The 27,881-nt window shown below is 46.0% G+C and overlaps 1 protein-coding gene across 5 annotated transcripts in view; it reads right to left on the reverse strand.

The window, feature by feature from the left end:
• The window catches only part of XPO1 (exportin 1), a 555,220-nt gene that overhangs the window by 511,982 nt on the left and 15,357 nt on the right, over positions 1-27,881 (reverse strand). For all 5 annotated transcript variants that reach the window (XM_033936440.1, XM_033936441.1, XM_033936437.1 and 2 more), the window contains exon 3: positions 16,645-16,746. In XM_033936440.1, coding sequence (XP_033792331.1) covers positions 16,645-16,746 — 102 coding nt within the window. The remainder of the gene's footprint in view (positions 1-16,644; positions 16,747-27,881) is intronic.

Here is a 27,881-nt window from a genome sequence, read left to right on the forward strand (position 1 = left end):
CGGTCGGGTGGGGAAGCGCCACAAAGGTAAGAGGCAGGGAGGGAGAAAGGGAGGAAAGGTGGAGTGAAGAAGAAAAGACGCTTAAGGGAAATGTGTAAAACTGAGGGGAGAAGAATGACACTGAAAGCACTGGGGAAGACAAAGGGGTGGAGAAGGACGCTGAAAGGACATGGGGAAGATGGGAGGGGGGGAGAAGGACGCTGTAAGGACATGGGGAAGACAAAGGGGGAGATAAGGACGCTGGAAGGACATGGGGAAGACAAAGGGGGGAGAAGGACGCTGGAAGGACATGGGGAAGACAAAGGGGGGAGAAGGACGCAGGAAGGACATGGGGAAGACAAAGGGGGGAGAAGGATGCTGAAAGGACATGGGGAAGACAAAGGGGGAGAAGGACGCTGAAAGGACATGGGGAAAACAAAGGGGAGAGAAGGACGCTGAAAGGACATGGGGAAGACAAAGGGGGGAGAAGGACGCTGAAAGGACATGGGGAAGACAAAGGGGGAAGAAGGACGTTGAAAGGACATGGGGAAGAGAGGGGGGAGAAGGACGCTGAAAGACATGGGGAAGAGAGGGGGGAGAAGGACACTGAAAGCACATGTGGAAGACAGAGGGGGGGAAGGATGCTGACAGGACATGGGGAAGATGGGAAGGGAAAAGCACGCTGAAAGGAAATGGGGAGAAGACGCTGGCAGGGAAGAAGACAGAGATGCCAGACTATGGGGGGAGCGGAGGGAAGAAGATGGGTGCCAGACCAATTTGGAAGGGGGAAAAAAGGGAGAGGCACAGTAACAGAGCAAATGGAAGACACAGAGAGAAGAGAGACAGTGGATGGAAGGAACTGAATGAGAACATGAGGAAAGCAGAAACCAGGCAACAAAGGTAGGAAAAAAATTCTTTTTCTTTTTTTTTTTTGCTTCAGGATAAAGTAGTATATTAGTTGTATTGATAAAAATTTATAAACATTAGAGGCTCTGGTAGAAACCCATTTACAAAGTATGTATTCTTCCCAATTAATATTTCCAAATTAATAAAGTCTTTTTGCTTATTTGTAAATGGGTTTCTACCAGAGCCTTTAATTCAGTAGCATAATTAACTGAAATAACTATTTCTGAAGTTTATAGGGACAGGCGGGGACGTAAGGGATTCCGGGCGGGGACGGGTAGGGACAGAGGGATTCCTCACGGGGACGGGTAGGGGCAGGTGGGAGTCCTCATGGGGATGGGTGAGACTTTGGCGGGGACGGGTGGGATTTCTGTCCCCGCGCAACTCTCTAGCTGGAAGCTAAAGACGCACTGCCTGGGCTTTGCACTCCCCAGTTATGTCTAACATCAGCTCTAGCAGGATACATATTTTAAATCTGATATATTCTAATCACAAGACAGAAATAAAATTATTTTTTTCCACCTTTTCTCATCTCTGGTTTCTGCTTTCATCGTCTTTTCACTCTCTTCCATCCAGTGTCTGCCCTCTGTCTCTTCAATCCAGCATCTGCCTCTTCCATCCACTGTCTGCCCTCTACCCTCCCCCTCCCATATGGTATCTGCGTTCTTTCTATGCCCTTCTCTCCTACACCAGATCTAGCATCTTTGTCCTTCTTTCCTTATTTTTCATCTTACCCCTCTTTACAGCATCAATCTCTCTCTACTTTGTCATTCCTCTGTATCTCCCTTTCCCTCATCTGATCTCTCCATTCCATCCTGACTCCTTCCCCTCCTCTAATCTCCCTGTCAGCTGTTTCCTTCCAATGTTCCTCCTCCCCTGTCCAGCAGTACCTTCTCCCTTTCTTCCTCCCCTAATCCAACAGTAACTCTCATCCCTTCCCTTTCCCTTCTCCCCTGTAAGCAGTACCCCCTTTGCCTCCCTTGTCCAGGAGTATCCCTTTCCTCCTCCCCTTATCCAACAGTAATTCTCGTCTCTTCCCTTTCCCTTCTCCCCTATCAGCAGTAGCCCATTCCCCCTCCCTTGTCCAGGAGCACCTCTACTCCCTTCCCTCTCCAGGAAATGTTTCCTCTATGTAGGCTAGCGGCAGCTCTGTGTGCTTTTAACTTCGGCACACAGCTGCCCCTAAGCAGTATTTTAGCCGCGGTTTCACAAGGCAGCCTCGGGGCCTTTGGTAGGTCGGCCCGCTTTGATGATGCAATGTGGGCCGGCCTACCAAACGTCCCGAGGCTGCCTCATGAAACCGCGCTAAAATACTGCTTAGGGGCAGCTGTGTACCGAAGTTAAAAGCACACAGAGCTGCCGCTGCTTGTCTGGGGGTGCAGAGACATACGCGGCAGGAGTCGGTGGTGGAAAGCAGGAGTGCCAGCATATCGATGGCAACAGGAAGTTGCACGTCAGCTGACGCCGGCACCTTTTGCTGCGGCGGGGACCCGAATCTTTCGCGGACCAGCAAGATTTTTTTGCGGACCAGCACCAGTCCACGGACCGGCGGTTGAAGAACTGTGGTCTAGGGCACTGTTCTTCAACCGCCGGTCCGTGGACCGGTGCCAGTCCGCAGAAAATTCCTGCCGGTCTGCACAGGACCAGCGAGATTGACATCTGCAATTTCCTGCCGGACTGCACAGGGCTGGCAAGATCGACAAGCTGAAGTCCGCACAGGGCCAGAGAGATCATGAGGAGGCTCCAACAGTGGCTTTCTCCCCTCCCAGCAGCTCTCCTTACTTACCAGCGCAGCGATTCAGGAAGGCAGCCTTGGGGTTTTTGCTGAGTCGTGGCCACCTCTGATGATGCAACTTTCTCTTTCCTCAGAACCGGCGCGACCCATCAAAGGACCTGAGGCTGCCTTCCTGAATCGCTGCACTGGCAAGTAAGGAGAGCTGCTGGGAGGGGAGAAAACCACTGTTAGAGGCTGGGAAACTGCTGGGCATGGTTAAAAAAAAAAAAAAAGGGACAGCTGCTACTGGAAGGGAAGGATAAGGAGAGATGCTGTTGGGATGGGAGGAGGGAAAGGAGTCTGGGAAGCTGCTGGGCAAGGGAAATAAAAGGGACAGCTGCTACTGGACCTGGAGGGAGAGAGAAGGAGAGATGCTGCTGAAAGGGGAGGAGGGAAAGGGAAGGGAAGAAAATTACTGCTGGACAGGGGGAGGAGAGAAGGGAGAAGGAAAAAGGAAGGAAACAGCTGGCAGGGTGATTAGAGGGGAAGGGGAGAGACAGGAATGAGATGGGAAGGGGGTCAGCAGAGAAATAGAGAGGGACAAAGATGCTAGATCTGGTGCAGGACAGATAAAAATGAAGAGAGCAGTGAAGCTGGAATGAATCATGTAAAAAGGAGAGACGGGGCACAGGCTGGATGGAAAGGGGAGAGGGGCATAGAAAGAAGACAAATACCATATGGAAGGGGGAGAGGTCAGACAGTAGATGGAAGGAGCAGATGCTGGATTGAAGAGACAGAGAGGGCAGACGCTGGAAGGAAGAGAGTGAAAAGAAGATGAAAGCAGAAACCAGAGACAACAAAAGGTAGAAACAAATAATTTTATTTCTATTTTGTGATTAGAATATATCAGATTTGAAATAGATATCCTGCTAAAGCTGGTGTTAAACATAACTGGGGACTGCAAAGTCCAGGCAGTGGCTTAGGGCTCTCTCTGACCAGGGGGGCAGTTGCCCTCCCCTAACCCTATTTCTGTTATGTGTGACTGCGGTATTCTGTTAGCATGATATTTCTGTGTAGCATTCTGTAATAATTTGGCTTATTTAGTTTTCTTGATAGTAGAGGGGATATATGTGAAGGGGAGGGGAGACAGGGGTTTTGTTGATCCTTGCTCTGTATTATTTGTATTTATAAAATGACAATTGTACAGAATATTGTTTCTTTTTATACTTTAATAAAATACATTCAATATAAAATCATAACTGAGGCTTGTGCAGATGGGATCAGATGGTTTGCAAGGACCGAGCTCGCAGAGACGGGGCGGAAACGGGGTTTTTAAATTTCAGTCCTAGGGGGGCGTGGCCGTGCAGAGAGCAGGGAAGACGCGTTTTCCCTGAGCTCCGCTGTTCTTCCCCTGCTTTGGCCTCCCTGAACTATATTCAGCGAATATATCCATTACCGAGCGACTCCTCCCGCTTCCCTGGGGCTTTATGGACAAATTCTTGCAAAAAGGGAGTGTGGATATGGCCGCAAAGGCAGGTAAAAAAAGTGCGTGAGCGCACAAAATCAGGGCCCAGCATTGAAGGGAAAATGACAGGCTCGGGAGATGCCGCTGATTCGGCTGGGGCGGATATGATCGCGTGCCTCACTGAGGCAGTCGTGCTAGCACTGGGAACGCGCTTGGACAAAGTGCAGGAGTCATTAGCAACGCTATTCACCAACGGTGGCGGAGTTCAATTCACGTGTATCCGAGGTCGAGCAGCGGGTCAGCACCGCGGAGGACTCCCTCACCACGATGCAGTCGGAAATCCAGCAATTGCGGCTCAAAGTTGGGCAATGTGAGGAGAAAATGGAGGACCTGGAGAACCGCTCCAGACGAAATAATTTGTGTCTGGTGGGGGTCCCAGTGTCGGATGGCGATTTATTGCCTACGCTGGAAGTGTGGTTGACAAAGGAGCTGCTGGCTACGTGGGGTCTGGGCCCCTTACGCACTGAACGAGCGCACCAGTTGGGCAGGAGGCAGGAGGGCACGACCAGACCGCGCGTGGTGATCCTCTGTATTCTCAATTTTACTATCAAAGAGCTTCTCCTCCGCACTTATCGTCAAAAGAAGGACTTACAGTTCCAGAACCAGCGTATCCTGATCTTCCAGGACTATTCTGCACAGGTGGCATCTCTCTGTCGGGGTTTTTCGACCATCTGCAAGCAACTCACTGAGAAAAAGCTGCGTTTCACCTTGCAATTTCCTGCCAAGCTCCGGGTGCTTCATGATGGTCAGCCATTTCTTTTTGAGACTAGTGCTGCAGCCCGGGCACAAGTTCTTCAGTGGTACCGGATCTGGAGCCGAGCACTTGATGGACTGACTGTGTCTTGTGGCTTCTTCTTGCTCTGAGCGGGGGGACACCTGTGGAGCACTGGAGGTGTTCCCATTGGGACATGCTGGTTCCTATTAGGGTGGTTTTACACATGTTGTGGCTCCTTCTTGGGGGTCACTTATGTTTTGTTCTAATCACTGTTTTCTTGCTCTTTGTTCTGGTTTATTGCTGGTTCCTGACATGGTGGGATTCTGCCTATTCCTTTCTTTTCGCTTCTCTATCCACATGGGGTTCTGTATTATCTCCAGTGTTGGCCCCTTGGCTCTTTTCTTTTCTTCTCATTGCTCTTTAACACTTGGTCTCTGACTGGGAGGCTGAAGGGGGGAGGGACTTAGGGCCTTTTGCAGTACCCTCTTCTGGAGTGGTGGATTGGGGTGTCAGGGGGGGACTGGGAGAGGGGAGTTGGGCAGGGGGGAAGGGTGGAGGGGGGGTCTGGTCTGGTGTGGGACCGTTGGGGTCTGGGGGGGGAGTTGGAGTTGGGGGATTTTGTTGGAGGGGTGAGGGGTCTGGATCTGTGTGGTTGTTGGAGGGACATATTTGTGTGTGTGCTGGATGTTTGACTGCCGGGAGGTGGGCTGGGACTCTCGGCAGGAGTTCTCTATTCTTCTGTTCTGTGGACGTCTTGGTTTTTTCTATGAATGAAAACTAAACGGGGAGTGCGCTGTGTGACGTGGAATGTGTCTGGGATTAACTCTCCGATTAAGAGAACCAAGATTTTTCAGCATTTAGCTCGCCATCAGGCAGATATAGTGGGCCTGCAGGAGACTAAGCTTTCCGAGACAGAACATGGTAAACTGAGACGGTCCTGGGTGGGGCAATGTTATTCTGCTTCTTCACCTAAGGGTAAGGCCGGGGTGGCTTTGTTGCTTCATAAGTCGGTACCTTTTGTTCAGTCCCGGGTCATCTCGGATCCGGAGGGTCATTATGTACTGGTTCAGGGTACGCTGTATCAGCGCCCTGTTCTTTTGATGTCAGTATATGCTCCTAATACCGCTCAAAGGTCCTTTTATAAAAAGCTCTTGGAGGTGATTCTATCGTTGACCCCGATACCTGGGACCCACAAAATATTCCTGGGGGACTTTAATTCTATCCTGGATCCTCTTCTGGACTCCACCAGGGGGACCCTTTGGTCATCTGGGAGATCGGATAATGGGCTGAATGCTTGGATGAAGGCCTTGGACGTGGTAGATGTCTGGAGAACACTCCATCCTGGAGAGAGGGATACTTCCAAAGTACATGGTTCCTCTTCCAAAATTGACTATGTCTTTCTCTCTAGTTCCTCCTTCTATGCTGTCAATCAGGCTGAAATAGGGACGATGGTTATCTCTGATCATACTATGGTATGGATGGATGTCAATCTTGCAGATAGACCCTCTGATGGGGGTGGGCGCTGGCGTTTTCAGGTAGCGCTCTACTCTGACCCTGATTTCAAACGTTACTTAGAGACACAGTGGCGGGATTATGTTGAGTTCAATGTGGTGCATGCAGGGGATGGAGCTCTTGTTTGGGAGGCTGCTAAGGTGGTGATTCGGGGGGCTGTGATAGCTTACTGTGCCCGCCGGAAGAAAATGATGGCGGCCAAGATTCTGGCTTTTGAACGCAAAGTGCGAGATAGCAGGCTCTTGGTATTACATTCCCCAACTCTGTCCCATAAACGTGAGTTTCAGGTGGCTCAGTCAGCGCTCCATGCTCTCTTACATGAAAGAGCCCACAAGTCGCTCTTTTATTATAAATATCGGCTACATAGGTTTGGTAATCGACTGGGCAGAATGTTGGCCCAGCTGACCAGGGCGCGGAGGGGTTCCTCCTCCATCACCTCTCTTAAGGACTCTGGGGGGCAGCTGGTTACAGCTCAGTCTCAACTTGAAAAGCTTTTTGTCACCTTTTATAGTTCCCTTTACACGGCGGAGGTGGTGGACCGGGAATTTCTGATTCAGGCATATCTAGACTCGCTGCCCTTACCCCGGCTCTCGGATTCTGACAGTGTGAGTTTGGCCTCCCCTATTACCAGGGAGGAGGTCTTGGGGGTTATTAAAACCTTACCTCTCTATAAATCCCTGGGTCCGGATGGATTTGGTGGGGAATTCTATCGTCTTCTGCAAGGTTATGTGGCTGACCCGTTGAGATGGTATTTTGAACAGTCCGTAAATGGCGGTTTCTTTCCTCCTGGTTCAAATCAGGCGTTGATAACTGTATTGCCTAAACCGGGTAAGGACCCTCTTTTGGTGGAGTCTTATCAGCCCTTCTCACTTATCAATGTTGATCTTAAAATTCTAGCTCGGATATTGGCTAACCGGCTCGCCACACTTGTTCCTTCTCTGGTGGGAGTTGACCAAGTAGGTTTTGTGAAGGGCCGTCAGGCGGGTCATAATGTTCGGAAGCTTTAGCTCATTGTGATTCTAGACGGCAGCCTACTTTGGCTATTAGTTTTGATTCCAAAAAAGCCTTTGATCGGGTTGAGTGGGCCTTCCTCTTCCCGTTGTTAATCCGATACGGGGTGGATGGATTCTATATGAGAGCTCTACGTGCACTATATTCAAATCCCAAGGCTGCTGTGCTGGTCAACGGGATCGCTTCTCCGGTTTTTTCATTACGAAGGGGGAATTGGCAGGGTTGCCCCTTGTCCCCCTTGCTTTATATTTTATTTTTGGAACCCCTATTACTTTGTATTCGCACCCATCCCTTGCTCGCGGGGGTGGAGGTGAGAGAATCCTCTTTGCGCTACTTGGCCTTTGCGGATGATATTATGGTTCTTTTGACGGAGCCGGTCTCGCGCCTTTCTTTACTGCTGGAGTTGTTTCGGAAGTTTGGGGAACTTTCGGGTCTTAAACTTAATGTGTCTAAGTCGGAAGCGCTCCCTCTTCATTTACGCGTATCCCATCTGTAGTCTGACTTCCCTCTGAAGGAGGCTTCTCTACAGGTGAAATATCTGGGTGTTCTAATCCCTTCCTCCTTGGCGCGCCTTTATGAGCTCAATGTCAGGCCCTTGCTTCGGAGATCTGTCGAGAGCTTATGTTTATGGGGTGCTCTGCCGGTTTCTCTTGCGGGTCGCATCTTTTTATACAATATGATGATTGTTCCCCGGTGGCTCTATCTGCTCCAGACTTTACCGCTCTGGTTGCGCCAAACGGATTTGGAGGAGCTGTACCGTGCCCTGCGGATCTTTTTGTGGCGGGGACGGAGGCCCCGTTTGCCCCTTCGCGTCCTGATGTTACCGGAGGTGCAGGAGGGTTTCGGTCTCCTAGATCTCCGAGCTTATAATTTGGCGTGTTGTTTGCGACAGATTCAGGATTGGTGTTTGGAGAGTTCATCCTTTCTGACTTTTTCAGTGGACAGGGACTTCTTGTCACCTGTCTCTGGTCTGTTCTTGTTGCATGCTTTGTTTTCTTGCGTGCTATCTCCTCCAATATGCTCCACAGGGAGCAGGAATATAAATTATTTCATAGAGCGTATATTTCCCCGCAGAGGGCATATCGAGCCGGCTTTGCTGTTCATGCTTGTTGCCCCAAGTGCCCTGCTACACTAGGTCACATGTTCTGGGCTTGCCCTCAGATAAGGGCTTTTTGGCTGCAAGTGTGGACCTTCTTGTCCTCCTTTTCTCCTTCGCTGCCTGCATACACCCCTTCTATAGTCCTTTTTTATGATGGAGCAGCTCTTTTCCACTGCTCTGTTGGGTAGCAGATGTTGGTATCCAATGCTCTCCTTTTGGCTAAGAGGGACATTCTGGTTTCCTGGTGGGCCTCGCATGCTCCCTCCTTCTCTCAGTGGCATTTATCACTGTATGACATAGCGCTCCTGGAGCGCAGGGCAGTGGGGACACATGATGAGAGCCGGTGGGCCAAATTTCAGGATATGTGGGAGGGGTATTGGTTGTCCCTTCCGCACCGGGAGCAAAGTGTGCTGCTGAATTGCTAATCTTTTGGGCTGTGGTGGTTCTTGTAGGGGGCGCGGTGCTGCTTTCCTTGGTGTACTGCCTGATTTCGCTTTTTTTCTTTTATCAATTTCATTTCTCACGATTTCTTTATCTATTTGATTGTTCCTCTAACCACAAGGGTCTGGGTCTGGGGGGTGAAGTTGGGAGGGTTGGGGGTTTGCTGGAGGTTATTGTAAAATCCTGTATTGGGCAATTTCTGGTCTCTTACCATCTGCTCTCTCCTGTATTACTGTTTTGTGTTGACTGTTAACTTGATACGGAGGCTGCTAGGGAGTGCGGATGTGTTTTTGCTTCTTCTTGTTTTGTATATGGTTGTTTTTGCTCAATAAAGAAATATTATATTAAAAAAAATAAAAATAAAAATTTTCAGTCCTAGTAGTTTGCCGGTCCACAAAATAATTTTTTTCTCCCACCAGTCCATAGGTTGAAGAACACTGGTCTAGAGTCTCAAAGGAAACTGCAAAATTGTTTGGATCTATCTCAATTTGGTCAGGAGCTAGGGGTGGTTGAACAAAAGCAATCGATCCACTCCAAGGCCTTGTCTTGTGTTGACCTAAAACGCCAACTTTGCTTAAGCACTGCGGCAGAAGGAAACTACCTAGGAGTCTGAAATTTTGCAGTTTCATACAACACATTGGGGCAAGTTTCTGTGCCAAGTTTGAAATGCAAATATGCTTCCATTTCTACAGGTCAGCAAAGTAGGCAAAAAAAATTCACGAACAAAAATTTTGGCTGGTAGGTAAGTCAACTGAGGGTACAACTTTACCAATAGACATGTACCATGAGTTACTTCCAAGATTTGTAATACGTGCCTTTATACAGTGAAGTGAAGCTCAAGATATGACCATTCAAAAAATATGGCTTTATGCATTTATGCAAATTTTCACTGTTTCTCAGATTCAAATATCTCTAATGTATAGGTTATTTTTTATTTTGTTTTTTTATATCATTTGAAAGAGCATGTTTTTTGCTATAGAAGCTATCCTGTTTCATCTTGGACCCGATCTATCTTTGGTGAGAATGAAAGCTTCAAAGATAAGCATTAGTTGTATATGCGCACGAATGTTTAATATTGAAAAGAGGCATATTTAACACAAACTATGTTGTATGCAAATGAACAAGGTACATGAAGTTTCACAGTTAAGTTCAGATTGTTACTGTTTTATGATCCCCTTCCCTTTATCCATGCATTTTCTTATACCCACTGCCACTAGTCACGAAGATCATGACAAGTGTATTATTGACCAAAACCACATATTTACCAGCCACATATTTATCAGTTATTGATCCATTGTCTGAAAGACATTCCCAATAGTCAAATAATACTATATAAATTTCTAAGCTTTATTAAAGACAAAAAAGAAAAATACAAAAACCACACTTATTTAAAGTGCACATACATACTGACAAAGATCAGGAAATTGCATAAATTCAACTTTTAAATCAGGGATCCTTTTACTAAGGTGCGCTAGCGGTTTTAGCACATGCTTAGCATGCACTACAATACCACACGCGCTAAACACTAACGCCTCCATAGAGCTTGGGATAGTATTTTTCATTTAGTGCGTGGTTAGCTAAAAACGCACTAAGTATTAACACTGATAAATATGTAGTCTCAATGTATACGCTTGTCATGAACTTCATGACCAGTGGCAGTGAGTATATGAAAATGCATGGATACAGGGAAGGGAATTATAAAACAGTAACAATCTGAACTTAACTGTGAAACTTCATGTACCTTGTTCATTTGCATAAAACATAGTTGTGCCTCTTTTCAATATTAAACATTTGTGCGCGTATACAACTACTGCATATCTTTAAAGCTTAATCCTGAAGCTTTAATTCTCACCAAAGAAAGGGCGGGTGCAAGATGAAACAGGATAGCTTCTGTAACAAAAAACATGCTCTTTCAAATGATATAAAAAAAATGAACAAAAAAAAACCTACACATTAGAGATATTTGAATCTGAAAAACAGTGAAAATTTGCATAAATGACAATATTCATATCACAATTTAAAAGAATTAATTAATAATTTAAATAGTGCTCAGACCCACAACCTTAGTGTTCTACTGTAAAGACACACAACACCAGTTGCCATCAGACCATCATGGCATTATTAATGTCTGTACCACCATATAACAATCCAACATCCATTTACTATAAAATAAACTTATCTTTGTGGTGGTTATTGCTTCTCTGATGGTCATTTAATAAGCAGCTGGTGTCATAAAGTGCTTGTGCATGTGCTAATAAATAATAACTTCTGGAAGCCAAAAATTACAAATATCTTCCCTTCTATTCGAGTTTAGCCTTGTGCTTCCTCAGGAAGGAATTATCTAGAAACAGCCTCCAAAGAAGGACCCATCCGACCTGCTCCATCAGATCAGCCTACTAACTGACTATAGTTGTGGATCTGAGCATTATTTAAATTATTAATTAATTCTTTTAAATTGTGATATGAATATTGTCATTTAAGTTATTATCACAATTGAAAAAATATATATATCCCTATATTTATTTAACATAAATGCATAAAGTCATATTTTTTGGATGGTCATATCTTCAGCTTCACTTACTGTAAAAGCTTATATTGCAAATCATGGAAGTACCTCATGGTACACGTCTGCTGGTAAAGTTGTACCCTCAGCTGACTTACCTACCAGCAGCAGTATGGAGCCAAACTCTGCCAAAATTTTTGTTCGTGAATTTTTCTTGCCTAATTTGCTGACCTGCAGAAATGGAAGCATGTTCGCAAAAGATTTCAAACTTGGCACAGAAACGTGCAACAAGGTGTTGTACGAAACTGCAAAAATTTCAGACTCCTAGGTAGTTTTCTTCTGCCGCAGTGCTTAAGCAAAGTTAGCGTTTTAGGTCACATGAGGCATGGGAGTGGATCAATTATACTCCGGACAGGTACAAATATACCGTACTCCGTTTAGGAACTGAACTACATGAAGCTGAGAAGTAATCGAAGAGCAATATACCTAGCCCTTGTAACAAGCTAAGAATGGCACTTGAAGCTGAAGGGAATTGAACGCTAAGCCCTCGGCAATACACCTGTGCCAAAAAGAAACTCTGGAAGGGTGCAAATGTTGAGAAGTATCCAAGAAAGGAAAAACCTCCAAAAGGAAGCAGAAGCCACAGGTGAAGACATCTGTAGCGCCTGGATAAGAGAAGAAACAACCTGCTTCGCATAATCCTTACACGTCAGTCATGACTTCTCAAAAGCTAGGTCATAATACCAAAGTAGTACGAATATCCATGTTGATCGGACCCTAGGTGAGCAAATCCAGAGATACCAGGAAACTTCTTAGTCCGGCTGACGAAAGATTCATCAGATCTGCATAGCAAGGATGGCGCAGCCAAGCCAGAGATTCTACAAATACTGTGCCCGGAAAGCGAGCTTGAAATGGCAAATCCAAGCCATCATCATCCAGGGGATAACACTGAAAAAGAGAAACCAGAGGTGAGAAAGAAGCCACGCTGTAACCCCCTCTAACTCCCACTCCCTCTGCCCACCGAAGAAGCTAGGAAACATTGAATTGTGAGACGAGGCCATGAGGTCTAGTTCCAGGAGATCTCACGTCCATAAAAAGAGCTGGAACGCCTGAGCCAAAATTCCCAATATCCAGGATGTAGAAGATTTCACTATTACTAACGTTTACACTTTCTAGAGCGTACACAGTGCTGTACACTGTAACATACAATAAATGGGCCATGCTCAGATTTCGAGGAGAGAAAGTCTATCCAAATTCTTTTCCTGACCCTTAAAATGATCTGCCAACAGAAGAGGAAGATGAGGGTCCACCCATTGAAGTAGAACAACTGTACCTGGCAACTGAGTACATCACCTACTGCCCAAGCTGTAGAGAAATACCCCCATCATAATACTGACTGAAAGGACCCTAAGCGGCATTCCGGAAGAATGATCTGAAGCTCCAGAAAAGTAGCCTGACCATGCTCAAGAGTAGAAGAATGAACAAGTACTGAGTCGCCTCTTAAGACCAGACTCCTTGACCTGAGGATGGAAGGCACCGAGCCCCCCAACCTGACAGACCGGGATGTTTGGTGGCCATGAGCTAGTCCAGCAAAGACCAAGGCATGCCTTTGAAAAGAGAAATCTCGCTGAGCCATCAAATCAGATGCATGAGGAGCCTACCAAATAATTGGAGCCCTGAGATACCGGGAACCACCAGAACAAAAGCGACTGCTGTAGCATTATAATGGGAAAGCAAGCCGAAGTTCCCAGTGGAGTCAGCAACATGGATCCTATAACCTGTACAGAATCCCACTACTTTGGTCATGGTGACCAAAGAATGCAAACCTGAGACTGTGATCCATCGCCCTAGTCTCTGGAAAGAAACACATTTCTCTCCTATATGAATAAAAACATCTCCCTGATATACCTATAAATAGTACAGGAGAAAAGAGCGCTGTGCAAATTCGAAGATACACGTCCAAAGAACTGAGGAAAAGAAACCACCCTTTTCGTGTCAGTCAAATGGAAGACGTCCGAATCAAGCAGTCAGTCAAGAAGAAATTAGGTGAATCACCTGGTAGCACCAAAACGGTACCACTGCCCACATTTTCTAAAATGTTCTTGAAGCCTTGGGTAGGTGAAATGGCATGTGCCAAAACCGAAAGCGCTGCTCAAAGAGAGGCAAACAAACCTAGTGCCAATTTGGAGTCCATAGGGAAAATGTAAATATTCTCCAAGTTTTTCTGCAGAAATGTGTAACCCTGAGAAACTAATTCAGCAGAATGGGATCCAGCCAGCCCAATGCCCCCGTCTTGGGCACCATGCTGTAAGTGGAACAATGTCCCTTAGTTCCCGAAGAACTACAAGAACTGCCCTGAGGACCAGTAACACTGAAAAGGGAAACACAAAACATAGAGACTCCAAGAATGAACTGGAAACCTGAGGAGGATGCAAAGTTGCAAGCATCCTGAAAAATCTTCACAGCCCCCTGACCTGACATTATAGCGTCTTCTCCCTCATGAGAAAGCCTGAAGAGTCATTGGAAGAAGCCAAGATCCCCTCAGAATGAAGTGCAGAAGGTCAGGGAATGGCAGGATGAGAACTGTAGGATCTGCAAGAAGATTCTCCTAGGAAAAATCAAGTTTCACAATGTAAAGAGGAATATACTGGAACCATGAAAACAGTACTAACTCCATGCAACATGAGCGAAATACGTATGTCCTTTAAAGTGAATATGTACTAGACTCAATCAAGATGCTGCATCTACCGCCCCGTGGAAAACAACAGCATCCTTACAGGTATCAGACAAAGCTCACATCGCTAATGAGAGCTTCAGGGATGAGGCTAACAGCCACATAGCGCGTGATCCTCCGCGGGTTTGATAGAATAGGTAACTGGCTCCTGGTTAAAAGGAGCTGTACAGCCCTTCCTGTTTGGTCGGGGGGCCCGTCTAGCATGTGCCATGAGAAAATGGCGACAGGAGAAACCAGCGTGATAAGCATGGAAATCTGAAGTCCAGGCCCCCTCAGAAATAGAGAAAAACAGTCCTGGCCGCAGGAAGATGCGCAGTGTCATTATGTCCATAGAGACAGCCCAAACTTGGAAACTGTTTATATTACCTTTAGGCATATATATCCTGTGTCACTACTAGACACATGCAGCTCAGTACAGAGGCCCAAATAAGGACAGTTACCAACAGACAAAAACTCAATCTGCAGGGACCCCAAGAGAGACAATGAGATACCCGTGTGAAATACAGGGCATTATCTTACTGCTGATCTCACTGTGCCTTGATTTGCCGTATGTCGACCCAGTCCGGAGACAAACCGAGACTGGGTGACCTAGCACAGATCAGAATCTCTCTGGTAATCCCCTCGAGTGCTAACTCCAAAGTCCGATTAAACTAGCAGCTTTCTTCAAGTGAATACAGCAGGAACACAGACATAGAAATATAAATCTGCCCAAGCTTGTCCCAAAGCTGGTGAAACATGTACAACTTGTCTGAACTGGAAAGGAGAGAAGCCGCAGCATACCCTTACCAAAGTCAGCTGGAAATAAACTACTGGAACGTTGCAGCCCTCCCGCTATCGCCGGAGACCCAAGCTTACGCCTGATTCTCGCCGACACGTGGCCGCTGCATCAACGCTCCTAGAAACATAGTTGGATTCAAGACCCGCAAAAATTTACCCTGCCGCAGCCTGCATAGAAAGAAAATTAGACTCAGGGAATAACTAAAAGTACGGTGTGGTGCTTCCCACAGCGCCAGAAAAACATGTCCCATCTCATGTGCGCTGCTATAAACCGGCACCTGCACAATCAGCTGCACATGGCGGCGACAAACACAGACAAAAGAGAGCCTCGAAATAAACAGGAATACTACTGCTGCACTGAAACCCAACGAGGAGAACAAGTGCGAGCATAAAATCGCTCCGCTACTGCCGCGCTGTAACCAACAAAGAAACCAAGCACATGCACGCAAAGGACGGGAAAGTCCCGGCTCCCTCAACGGATTTCTAGTCATAAAAAACTTAGCCTCAATAAAATATCCATTCCTTAAACGTACGTTGACCGAACCCACAGTACTAAGACTCCCAAACAGAACCTGAAGTTCAAACAACAGTAAAAAAAAACACATACATACTCACAAGCTTGTTGTTAGGGCCAGTTGAAGCCAGTAAGAGCTGGTTGTGCAGCACTAACAGGGCAGAATGTAGCAACTGTGATCTCCCCCTTTTTTTTTTTTTGTAAACAGAGAAGGGAAAGAAGAAAACAATCGAGACCCAGTCAGACCCTCTAGCAATGGAGGGAGGGTGAGGCAGGGACCTGGAGGGGGGGGGCCCAGATGTAACCCCTAAAGCCGGCACCGTTCAGCCGGACATCCCTGTCTCACTGAAGAGATACCTCAACAGGAGAATAAAATTGCCATCTCACTGATATTGCCATCTCACTGAAGAGAAACTTCAACCGGAGAAATAGAATGGCAGTCTCACTGAAGAGAAATCTTTACAGGAGAAAATAATTTTCCAGTCACAGCCAGAATTCAGGAGATAGTTGAATAGCATCCATCACCTGCTGGGAGATAGAGCATACTGAAGATACAGGAGTGCCAGCCAATAGATCACCTGTTAATCAGTTTCTCTATCTCCGCCTGCTGGTGGATGTGTGCTATCCCATTGGTCTCTGGATTCATCTGCTGCTGTTGCTAAGGAAGGGTACATTAATTTATTAAGGTAAGAGATATTGCTCACAAAGAGAGAAAAGACTTAAATTAGATATAAGATTTATGGACCTTTTAAATGCTGGAATGAGGGGTACAGGGAAGGGCTAAGAAGTGCACTGGTCACAGGTATGTGTTGAAACACACAGAGTAAAATGCTGTCACAATCAGATAGAGAAGTGTACATTAATCTACTGAGGTCAATTTATCCCACCAGCATAAAAATCACCAAGTATGCAAATTCATTATAAATTAGAACATATTGTTCACCAGATTTTAAACTCTCTTCAATGTTAACAATCCAAATCTATGACTTTATAAAATTTAAACTTCTTACGTACAAAGTAAATACTCCTAGTTAGAATGAAAAATTAAATGCTACACCTACTTACAATAGACTAAAATTTGCAGTAGTTGAATAAAAACTGAAAATAAAATGGTATTTTGACAATCTGAAGCTCAAGTACTAGATACCTTCCTCAAAATTTTTTAAATGAAACAAATTTTTTAAAATGACACTTGTTCAAAACAAGCACCTGCTTACTTTGGTGTTCATATTCTGTGAGAACTCCAAAATTGTATCAACACGTGTCCATGCATCAGGATGCTCCTTTAAGTGAGTCAATACCTCTTGTGCCATTCTTTGCTAAAACAAAAACCATACACAAAAATGTACTTTTACTGTTAAGTCATGAAGTCATCAGATTTTTTTTATATACTTGTAAAGATGAAACCAGAATGTTTTGGGGGAGTTTTTCTTACAGAAAATTTTCACATAAACTGTTGAATATCAAATCAGATTTCTGCTTCATATTTGTAAGATATTCATTTATTCATTCCTCATCCAACTTTCCTTCATCCAAACCTCCCACATCCCACCCCCTTTTAAAACAACACACTCCTCTCAGTTCCTCTCTGTCTTTCCAGTTAAAAGAATCCCTCATGATTTCCAAATTATCAATTAATGAAGACCCACTCTGGGAATAGATCAAAGAAATGCAATTTCATATAGTCTGTTTTAAGTTTCTAGGCTAACTGCCTGTTTGCTTTATTACCGAATTCAACATATGTTTGAATGTGTTTGTAGCGCAGTGGTTAAAAGCTACAGCCTCAGCACCCTGGGGTTGTGGGTTCAAATCCACGCTGCACCTTGTGACCCTGGGCAAGTCACTAAATCCCCCCCATTGTCCCAGGTACACTAGATAGATTGTGAGCCCACCGGGACAGACAGAGAAAAAATGCTTGAGTACCTGAATAAATTCATGTAAACTGTTCTGAGCTCTCCTGGGAGAACGGTATAGAAAATTGAATGAATAAATAAAATAAAATAAATTTTAACTGAAGTGCGATATCTGCTAATTCAGGGGTGTCAAAGTCCCTCCTCGAGGGGCGCAATCCAGTTGGGTTTTCAGGATTTCACCAATGAATATGCATGAGATCTATTAGCATACAATGAAACAGTGCATGCAAATAGATCTCACGAATATTCATTGGGGCAATCATGAAAACCCGACTGAATTGCACCCCTCGAGGAGGGACTTTGACACCCCTGTGCTAATTCAAGATCTTGTAGTTGCAACTTAGCCTTATGTAATGTTTCTTTTTGTTTGGCAGTGGCCTGATCTGTCTTAACATTGAGAATCTAAATGTTAGTTATTCACTATAATTGTTGCTCCTGTTTAATTTAGTTTTCCAGGTGTGTGCCTATAATGAGATGTCTCTCATGACTACTTTGAGCTTCTCCCAGAGTGTAAAGGCTGAAATACCCAGTATCATTAAAGTCTATTTTAGTATCCTTTTCCAATGTTTTTCACAATGAGTATCCAATGGTAGTCTTTTGTCTTAGGGCCAATCTGAAAAAGCGTAACAAAACAGGACTACGATCTGACCAGGTGTGTGGGTAGATAATGTCTTTCACTTTGGGCAAAATCCCCACATCTCCCAACCAGAGGTCGATGCAGGAGAAATGCGATATATTGGGGGAGTACTAAGCATTGTCCCACTGCATCCCATGTTTACTTCTCCATAGGTCCCAGTGTTGGATAAAACACATCAAAGTAACCCGACCCGTATTTGCATAGTGAACATCAGGGGCAGAGTTATCTAATGATGGATCAACAGTTAAACTGAAATCACCCCCTATCAACAAATCTCCCTCTTGATGGCGCATTAACAACTTACGTTAATTGTTCAAAAAAATAAACCCTGGTTTGCATTAGGGGTATGGAAAAATTATGTTCTTACCTGTTAATTTTCTTTCCCTTAGACACAGCAGATGAATCCAGAGACCAATGGGATAGCTCACATCTACCAGCAGGCGGAGATAGAGAAACTGATTAACAGGTGGTCCTATTGGCTGGCACTCCTCCTGTTTATCTAGTATAGCTCCTTGCCCAAGCATCCGTAACCATCAATAGGCATAGCATGTAAAAAACTTCTTTCCCATAACAAATCTCAAAATGCAATAATACAGAAAACAACCTGCCATAATAACAAACTGCGAAAGTTGCAAAAGAAAAAACCGAGAGACAATATCCAGAAAGGGTGGGGCTCTGGATTCATCTGCTGTGTCTAAGGGAAAGAAAATTAACAGGTAAGAACATAATTTTTCCTTCCCTAGCAACAGCAGCAGATGAATCAAGAGACCAATGGGATGTAGCAAAGCAATCCTCAATCTGGGTGGGAAGCAAACGCCACCTCCGCAACAACCGAAGCACAAAACGCCCCTACCGCATGCACCCCCACATCCAAGCAGAAATGCGGAGAGAAAGCACTCTCGGAAAACCAATTAGCCGCGAGACAAATCTCCTCCAAGGAAAAAACCTCTGGGCCAAGCCCAAGAAGTAACCATCGCTCCGGCAGAATGGTCATAAAGTTCTTTCGCCAACCGCTTCCCTGCCAGCAAGCAAGCATAAAGAATGTCCTCCTGGACCCATTGAGCGATGGAGGCTTCGGACGCCGCCATACGTTTGAGGCGTCCCTTGAAGAATACAAAAAGGAGATATAAACAACTAAAAGTTGTTAGAAACCGAGCTCGCGGAGAACGCTACGTACATATCAAAAAATGCAATGAATAAAAGCACTGCTCCCAATTTCTCCTCCCAGGAAGAAGGAAGGAAAAGCGAGCATGACATAAAAGAAAGGATGACACCCCCCTAGAAAGAAATAGTGGTACCATCCGAACTGATACCCCATATTTCGGAAATCAGAAATAGGAATCCCCGTTAAACAAGGCCTGCAACATAGAAAACTGCAGAGCTGAAGCCATGGCCACAAGAAACCCCATGTTCAACAGCACAGCCCTTTAGAGTCCCAAAAGACATGAAATGAAGCCTTTGGTAAACTGAGAAGAAGTACGTGAAGACCGGGCTTTCTAAGAGGCGCATGAATATACCGCACTCTGTTTAGGAACTGAACTACATGAAGCTGAGAAGTAAGCGAAGAGCAATATACCTAGCCCTTGTAACAAGCCAAGAATGGCACTAGAAGCTGAAGCGAATTGAAAGCTAAGCCCTCGGCAATACACTTGTGCCAAAAAGGAACTCTGGAGTGTTTCAAACGTTAAGAAGCACCCAAGAAAGGAAAAACCTCCAAAAGGAAGCAGAAGCCACAGAAGACGTCTGTAGCACCTGGATAAGAGAAGAAACAACCTGCTTCGCATAACCCTTACACGTCAACCAAGATTTTTCAAAAAACTAGATCGTAATACTAAAGTAGTACAAATATCCATGTTGATCGGACCCTAGGCAAGCAAAGCCGGAAATACCAGGAAACTTCTTAGTCTGGCTGTTGAAAGACTCATCAAATCCGCATAGTAAGGATGGCGCCGCCAATCCAGAGATTCTACAAATACTGTGCTCGGAAAGCGAGCTCGAGATGGCAAATCCAAGCCATCATCAGCCAGCGGAAAACACCGAAAAAGAGAAGGCAGAGGCGAGAAAGGAGCCATGCAGCTACCCCCTCTAACTCCTACTTCCTGGGCCCACCGAAGAAGCTAGGAAGCTTAGAATTGAGAGACGAGGCCATGAGGTCTAGGTCAAGGAGATCTCACGTCCATAAAAAGAGCTCGAACGCCTGAGCCACAAATCTCAATATCCAGGATGCAGAAGATTACACTATTACTAACATGCACACTTTCCAGAGCGTACACAGCGCTGTACACTGTAACATATAAGAAATGGGCCATGCTCAGATTCCGCGGAGAGAAAGTCTATCCAAACTCTTATCCTGATCCATAAAAGGATCTGCCAACAGAAGACGAAGATGAGAGTCCACCCATTGAAGCAGACCAACTTCACCTGCCAACTGAGTACAACACCTACTGCCCAAGCTGTAGAGGAATACCATCATAATACTGACCAAAAGGACCCTCAGCGGCAATCCGGAAGAATGATCTGAAGCTCCAGAAAGGTAGCCTGACCCTGCTCAAGAGTAGAAGAATGAACAAGTTCTGAGTCGCCTCTGAAGACCAGACTCCTGGAGCTGAGGATGGAAGCCAACGAGCTCCCTAACCCGACAGCCCGGGATGGTCGGTGGTCATGAGCTAGTCCAGCAAAGAACGAGGCATGCCTTGAAAAGAGAAATCGCGCTGAGCCACCAAATCATACAGAGCGATGCAGGAGGAGCATACCAAATAATTGGAGTCCTGAGATACCGGGAAACACCGGAACAAAAGCGACTGCTGTAGCGTAAGAAGGGGAAAGCAAGCCGGAGTTCCCAGTGGAGTCAGCAATATGGATCACAGAAACTGTACAGAATCCCATACTCTTGGTCATGGTAAGCGAAGAAGAATACCAATCTGAGACCGAGACCTCACGCCCAAGTCTCCGGAAAGAAACACATGTCTCTCCTATATGAATAAAAACCCCGATATACCAATAAATAGTACAGGAGAAAAGAGCGCTGTGCAAATTCGAAGATGCACATGTAAAGAACTGAGGAAAAGATACCACCCTTTTCGTGTCAGTCAAATGGCCCGACCGGAAGTCGTCCGAATCAAGCAAGCAGTCAAGAAGAAATTAGATGAATCGGCTGGTAGCTCCAAAACGGTACCACCGTCCACATCACCTAAAACGTTCGTGAAGCCTTGGGTAGGCTTTGCCATGTGCCAAAACCGAAAGCGCTGCTCCAAGGGAGGCAGGCAAACCATGTTGTCTGCAGAAATGTGTAACCCCGAGAAACTAATTCAGAAGAATGGGATCCAGCCTGCCCAATGCCCCCGTCTCGGGCACCATGCAGTAAGTGGAACAACGTCCCTTAGTTCCCGAAGAACTACAAGAACTGTCCTGAGGACCAGTAACACTGAAAAGGGAAACACAAAACATAGAGACTCCAAGAATGAACTGGAAACCTGAGGAGGATGCAAAAATGCAAGCATCCTGAAAAATCTTCACAGCTCCCTGACCTGATATTATAGCGTCTTCTCCCTCATGAGAAAGCCTGAAGAGTCATTGAAAAAAGTCAAGATCCCCTCAGAATAAAGTGCAGAAGGTCAGGGAATGGCAGGATGAGACTATAGGATCTGCAAGAAGATTCTCCTAGGAAAATTCAAGTTTCACAATAGAAACATAGAAACATAGAAAAAAGCGGCAGAAAAGGGCTATAGCCCACCAAGTCTGCCCATTCCAAGTATCCCTCCCCCCTGAGTTTACTCCCTTAACGATCCCACATGAGTATCCCATTTTCTCTTAAAATCCGTCACGCTGCTGGCCTCTATCACCTGGAGTGGGAGTCTGTTCCAATGATCCACCACTCTTTCGGTGAAGAAGTACTTCCTGGAGTCGCCATGAAACTTCCCTCCCCTGACTTTCAGTGGATGCCCTCTGGTGGTCGAGGGTCCCATGAGCCAGAAGATATCCTCTTCTGTCTCGATGCGTCCCGTGATGTACTTATACGTTTCAATCATATCTCCCCGTTCTCTTCTTTCCTCAAGTGAGTACAGCCGCAATTTCTTTAGTCTTTCTTCATACGTGAGATCCCTGAGCCCCAAGACCATCCTGGTGACCGTTCGCTGCACCGACTCGATCCTCAGCACGTCCTTTCGGTAGTGTGGTCTCCAAAACTGAACACAGTACTCCAAGTGAGGCCTCACCATGGCTCTGTACAACGGCATCATAACTTCAGGTCTCCTGCTGACAAAACCTCTGCGGATACATCCCATCATTTGTCTTGCCCTGGAGGTAGCCTTCTCCACTTGATTGGCAACCTTCATGTCCTCACTAATGATCACTCCTAGATCGCGTTCCGCCGTGGTCCTAACCAAGGTCTCACCATTTAGTACATAAGTTCTGCGCGGGTTTCTCTTACCCAGGTGCATTATCTTGCATTTTTTAGCATTGAAGCCTAGCTGCCAAGTAGTCGACCATTGTTCCAGAAGCAGTAGGTCGTGTGTCATATCATCAGGTAACAAGCTTCTGCCTACTATGTTGCAAAGTTTGGCGTTGTCGGCGAACAGTGATACCCTTCCTCTAAGTCCCCACGTCATATCTCTTATGAATAAGTTGAATAGAATTGGGCCCAGGACCGAGCCCTGCGGCACTCCACTGATCACTTCTGATGCTTCGGATGGGGTACCGTTCACCACCACCTTCTGAAGTCTACTGCTTAGCCAATCCCCAACCCATGTAGTTAGAGTGTCTCCTAATCCTATCGATTTCAGCTTGTTCAGTAATCTTCGATGAGGGACGCTATCAAATGCTTTACTGAAGTCCAAATATACCACGTCCAGTGACTCTCCGGCGTCCAGTTGTCTAGTAACCCAGTCAAAAAAGCTAATCAGATTAGATTGGCAAGATCTTCCCTGGGTGAACCCGTGTTGGTGTGGATCACGCAGTTTTTTTTTCGTCTAGGATTGTGTCAATATTCTGTTTGATCAGTGTTTCCATGAGTTTACACACTATAGACGTGAGACTCACTGGTCTGTAGTTTGCTGTCTCTGTCCTGCAGCCCTTCTTGTGGAGTGGGATTACATTAGCGGTTTTCCAGTCCAAGGGGACTCTTCCTGTGCTTAGGGAAAGATTGAAAAGAACAGATAATGGTTCAGCCAGGACTTCCCTTAACTCCCTGAGCATTCTGGGATGTAGGTTATCCGGTCCCATGGCTTTGTTTACTTTGAGTCTTGATAGTTCATCGTAGACGCTACTGGGCGTAAATTCGAAATCTTGAAACGGGCCTTTCTGGTTATCTCCTTTCTGCAGCTGTGGACCAGCTCCCGGCATTTCGCGGGTGAACACTGAACAGAAGTATTGGTTTAGTAGTTCTGCCTTCTCAGAATCTGATTCCGCAAAGTTACCGTCCGATTTCTTCAGGCGTACTATCCCATCTTTATTTCTTTTCCTGTCGCTAATATAGCTGAAGAAAGATTTATCCCCTTTCTTAATTTTCCGTGCTAGCTCTTCCTCCATTTGGAGTTTGGCCTCTCTGACTGCTGTTTTGACAGCTTTAGATCTCTCTAGATAGTCCTCTTTTGCCCTCTCTCTGCCTAAGTGTTTGTAGGTGATAAATGCGTCTTTTTTCTGTTTAACTAGGTCTGAAATTTCTTTACTGAACCATTGGGGTCTTTTGTTTCTCCTGCGTTTACTTACTGTCTTTATGTATCGGTCTGTTGCTTCGTGTAGTATGGACTTCAGAGACGTCCACATGTCCTCCACATTGTCAGATTTTGCTTCTTTATGTAGCTCCTGATGGACAAAATCTCCCATGCGGTTGAAGTCTGTGCCTCTAAAGTTGAGAACCCTTGTTGCTGTGTTTGTCTTAGGAAAACCTTTCTTGAGGTTGAGCCATACCATATTATGGTCGCTGGAGGCTAGTGTGTCTCCTACTGAGACTTCCGTGACGCTATCTCCATTGGTGAGAACTAGGTCTAGTAACGCCTGGTCTCTGGTGGGCTCCAATACCAATTGCTTGAGATGTGCACCCTTTATGGAGTTTAATATTCTTTTGCTGCTACCCGTAGTCGCGGAGAGTGTGTCCCAATCTGCATCTGGCATGTTGAAGTCTCCTAGCATTACTGAGTCCCCGCGCAGTGTGATGTTCTCTATGTCCTCGATTAATTCTATGTCTTTGTCCTCCTGTTGCCTGGGAGGTCTATATATCACACCAAGGTATAGGCATTTTTCCTTTCCTCTGGCCAGGTTCACCCAGATGGATTCCCCGGTGTATCTAACATCTGTGATTCTGGTGGTTTTGATGCTTTCCTTAGTGTATAGTGCTACTCCTCCCCCCAATTTACCCACTCGGTCGCAACGAAGTAGGTTGTACCCTGGTATAACCATATCCCACCCATGCGATTCTGTGAACCAGGTTTCGGATATCGCTATCACGTCAAGATCAGCGTTTGTTATCTCAGTCTCTAATTCTAGAATTTTATTGCCCAAGCTGTGTGCATTAACATACATAGCCCTCCATATCTGTGAAGAGATTCCTTTATGAGTTAGTGTGGCTTCTAGATTATCAGTGATTTTTCTCCCTGAATAATTGTGGATATCATTGGTACTTACCTTAGATTTGGTAATGTAAAGAGGAATATACTGGAACCATGAAAACAGTACTAACCCCATGTAACATGAGCGAAATACGTATGTCCTTTAAAGTGAATACATACTACACTCATCAAGATGCTGCATCTACCGCCCCGTGGAAAACAACAGCATCCTTACAGGTATCAGACAAAGCTCACATCGCTAATGAGAGCTTCAGGGATGAGGCTAACAGCCACATAGCGCGTGATCCTCCGCGGGTTTGATAGAATAGGTAACTGGCTCCTGGTTAAAAGGAACTGTACAGCCCTTCCTGTCTGGACGGGGGTCCGTCTAGCATGTGCCATGAGAAAATGGTGACAGGAGAAACCAGTGTGATAAGCATGGAAATCTGAAGTCCAGGCCCCCTCAGAAATAGAGAAAGAGAGCCCTGGCCGCAGTAAGAAGTGCAGAGTCATTATGCCCATAGAGACAGCCCGAACTTGGAAACTGTTTGTACTACCTTTAGGCATATATATCCTGTGCCACTACTAGACACATGCAGCTCAGCACAGAGGCCCAAATAAGGACAGTTACCAACAGACAAAGGCTCAATCTGCCGGGACCCCAAGAGAGACAATGAGATACCTGTGTGAAATACAGGGCACTATCTTACTGCTGATCTCACCGTGCCGTGAGTTGCCGTATGTCGCCCCAGTCCAGAGACAAACCGAGACAGGGTGACCTAGCACAGGGCAGAGTCTCTCTGGTAAACCCCTTGAGTGCTAACCCCAGAGTCCGATTAAACAAGCAGCTTCCTTCAAGGGAGTACAGCAGGAACACAGACATAGACATATAAAGCTGCCCAAGCTTGTTCCAAAGCTGGTGACACACATACAACTTGTCTGAACCGGAAAGGAGAGAAGCCCCGGCATACCCTGACCAAAGTCAGCTGGAAACAAACTACCGGAACGCTGCAGCTCTTCCGCCATCGCCGGAGACCCAAGCGCACGCCGGATTCTCACTGACACGTGGCCGCTGCATCAACGCTGCTAGAAACATAGTTGGATTCAAGCCCCGCAAAATTTACCCTGCTGGGGCTTGCATAGAAATAAAATCAGACTCAGGGAATAACCAGAAGAACGGCCCACAGCGCCGGAAAAACATGTCCCATCTCATGCTGCTATAAACCGGCACCTGCACAATCAGCTGCACATGGCCGTGACAAACACCGATGAAAGAGAGCCTCAGAATAAACAAGACTACTGCTGCACTGAAACCCAACAATGAGAACAAGTGCGAGCAAGAAATTGCACCGCTACTGCCGCGCTGTAACCAACAAGGAAACCAAGCGCGTGCATGCAAAAGGCGGGAAGTCCCAGCTCCCTCCACGGATTTCTAGTCATAAAACTTAGCCTCAATAAAATATCCATGCCTTAAATGTACGATGACCGAACCCACAGTACTAAGATTCCCAAACAGAACCTGAAGTTCAAACAACCGTAAAAGCCATACATACTCACAAGCTAGTTGTTAGGGCTGGTTGAAGTCAGTTTGCAGCAAAAGCATGGCAGAATGTAGCAACTGTGGTCTATTTTTTTTTTTTTTTAACAGAGAAGGGAAAGAAGAAAAAAAATTGAGACCCAGTCAGACCCTCTAGCAATGGAGGGAGGGTGAGGCAAGGACCTGGGGGCGGCCAGGTGTAACCCCTAAAGCCGGCACCGTTCAGCCGGACACCCCTGTCTCACTGAAGAGAAAATCTCAACAGGAGAAATAGCATTGCCAGCTCACTGAAGAGAAACCTCAACCGGAGAAACAGAATGGCAGTCTCGCTGAAGAGAAACCTCAACAGGAGAAACAGAATGGCAGTCTCGCTGAAGAGAAACCTCAACAGGAGAAACAGAATGGCAGTCTCGCTGAAGAAAAACCTCAACAGGAGAAACAGAATGGCAGTCTCGCTGAAGAAAAACCTCAACAGGAGAAACAGAATGGCAGTCTCGCTGAAGAAAAACCTCAACAGGAGAAACAGAATGGCAGTCTCGCTGAAGAAAAACCTCAACAGGAGAAACAGAATGGCAGTCTCGCTGAAGAAAAACCTCAACAGGAGAAACAGAATGGCAGTCTCGCTGAAGAAAAACCTCAACAGGAGAAACAGAATGGCAGTCTCGCTGAAGAAAAACCTCAACAGGAGAAACAGAATGGCAGTCTCGCTGAAGAAAAACCTCAACAGGAGAAACAGAATGGCAGTCTCGCTGAAGAAAAACCTCAACAGGAGAAACAGAATGGCAGTCTCGCTGAAGAAAAACCTCAACAGGAGAAACAGAATGGCAGTCTCGCTGAAGAGAAACCTCAACAGGAGAAAATAAAGTTCCAACCACAGCCAGAATTCAGGAGCTAGTTGAATAGCGACTTTTTCCTGCTGGGAGATAGAGAATACTAGATAAACAGGGGGAGTGCCAGCCAATAGGACCACCTGTTAATCATTTTCTCTATCTCCACCTGCTGCTAGATGTGAGCTATCCCATTGGTCTCTGGATTCATCTGCTGCTGTTGCTAGGGAAAAAGTGGTCACCGTGTGTACAAGAACAAGGCCATTCACCATCCCGTGCAGCGGTGAATAGCCGTATCTCCGCAATTAATTGAGGGAACGTACGCAGTCACTGATCATGCAGTCCAGCAGCCCCCTCCCTCCTTCTTTCTGATCGCCAGTGTACGGGCATCTCCCTCCCTCCATTCCCCTCACCTTCATGGAGATTTTCTTTTTTTGTTTCCCAGCTGCTCAAGATGGCTTTCAACAAGTCGCATGCAGCTGCTTGAAACATTTCCTCTGACACAACTGGAAACAGGAAGTTGTGTCAGAGGAGAAGATTCAGGCAGCCGCACACGACTTGATGAAAGATCGCTCAGGCAGCTGGGAGACAAAAAAAATGGAAATCACCACGAAGGTGAGGGGAAGGGAGGAGGGAGATGCCTGGACTGTGGTGATTGGGAGGGAGGGAGGGAGGGAGAGAGGGGAAGGGGAAGGAGAAGGAGGAGCAGAAGACACATGTAAGTGGGTAGGAGAGAGAGGGGAGAAGGCGCTGAAGGAAAAAGACAAGAAGTAGAAAACAAATTGTGAAGGAAGAGCAGAAAAGAAAACAGAAACATAGAAACATGATGGCAGATAAAGGCCAAATAGCCCATCTAGTCTGCCCATCTGCAGTAACCATTATCTCTTTCTCTCTCCGAGAGATCCCACGTGCCTATCCCAGGCCCTTTTGAATTCAGACACAATATCTGTCTCCACCACCTCTTCTATGAGACTGTTCCATGCATCTACCACACT

This window comes from Geotrypetes seraphini, chromosome 3, assembly GCF_902459505.1.
Source record: "Geotrypetes seraphini chromosome 3, aGeoSer1.1, whole genome shotgun sequence".
NCBI classification, from domain to species: domain Eukaryota; kingdom Metazoa; phylum Chordata; class Amphibia; order Gymnophiona; family Dermophiidae; genus Geotrypetes; species Geotrypetes seraphini.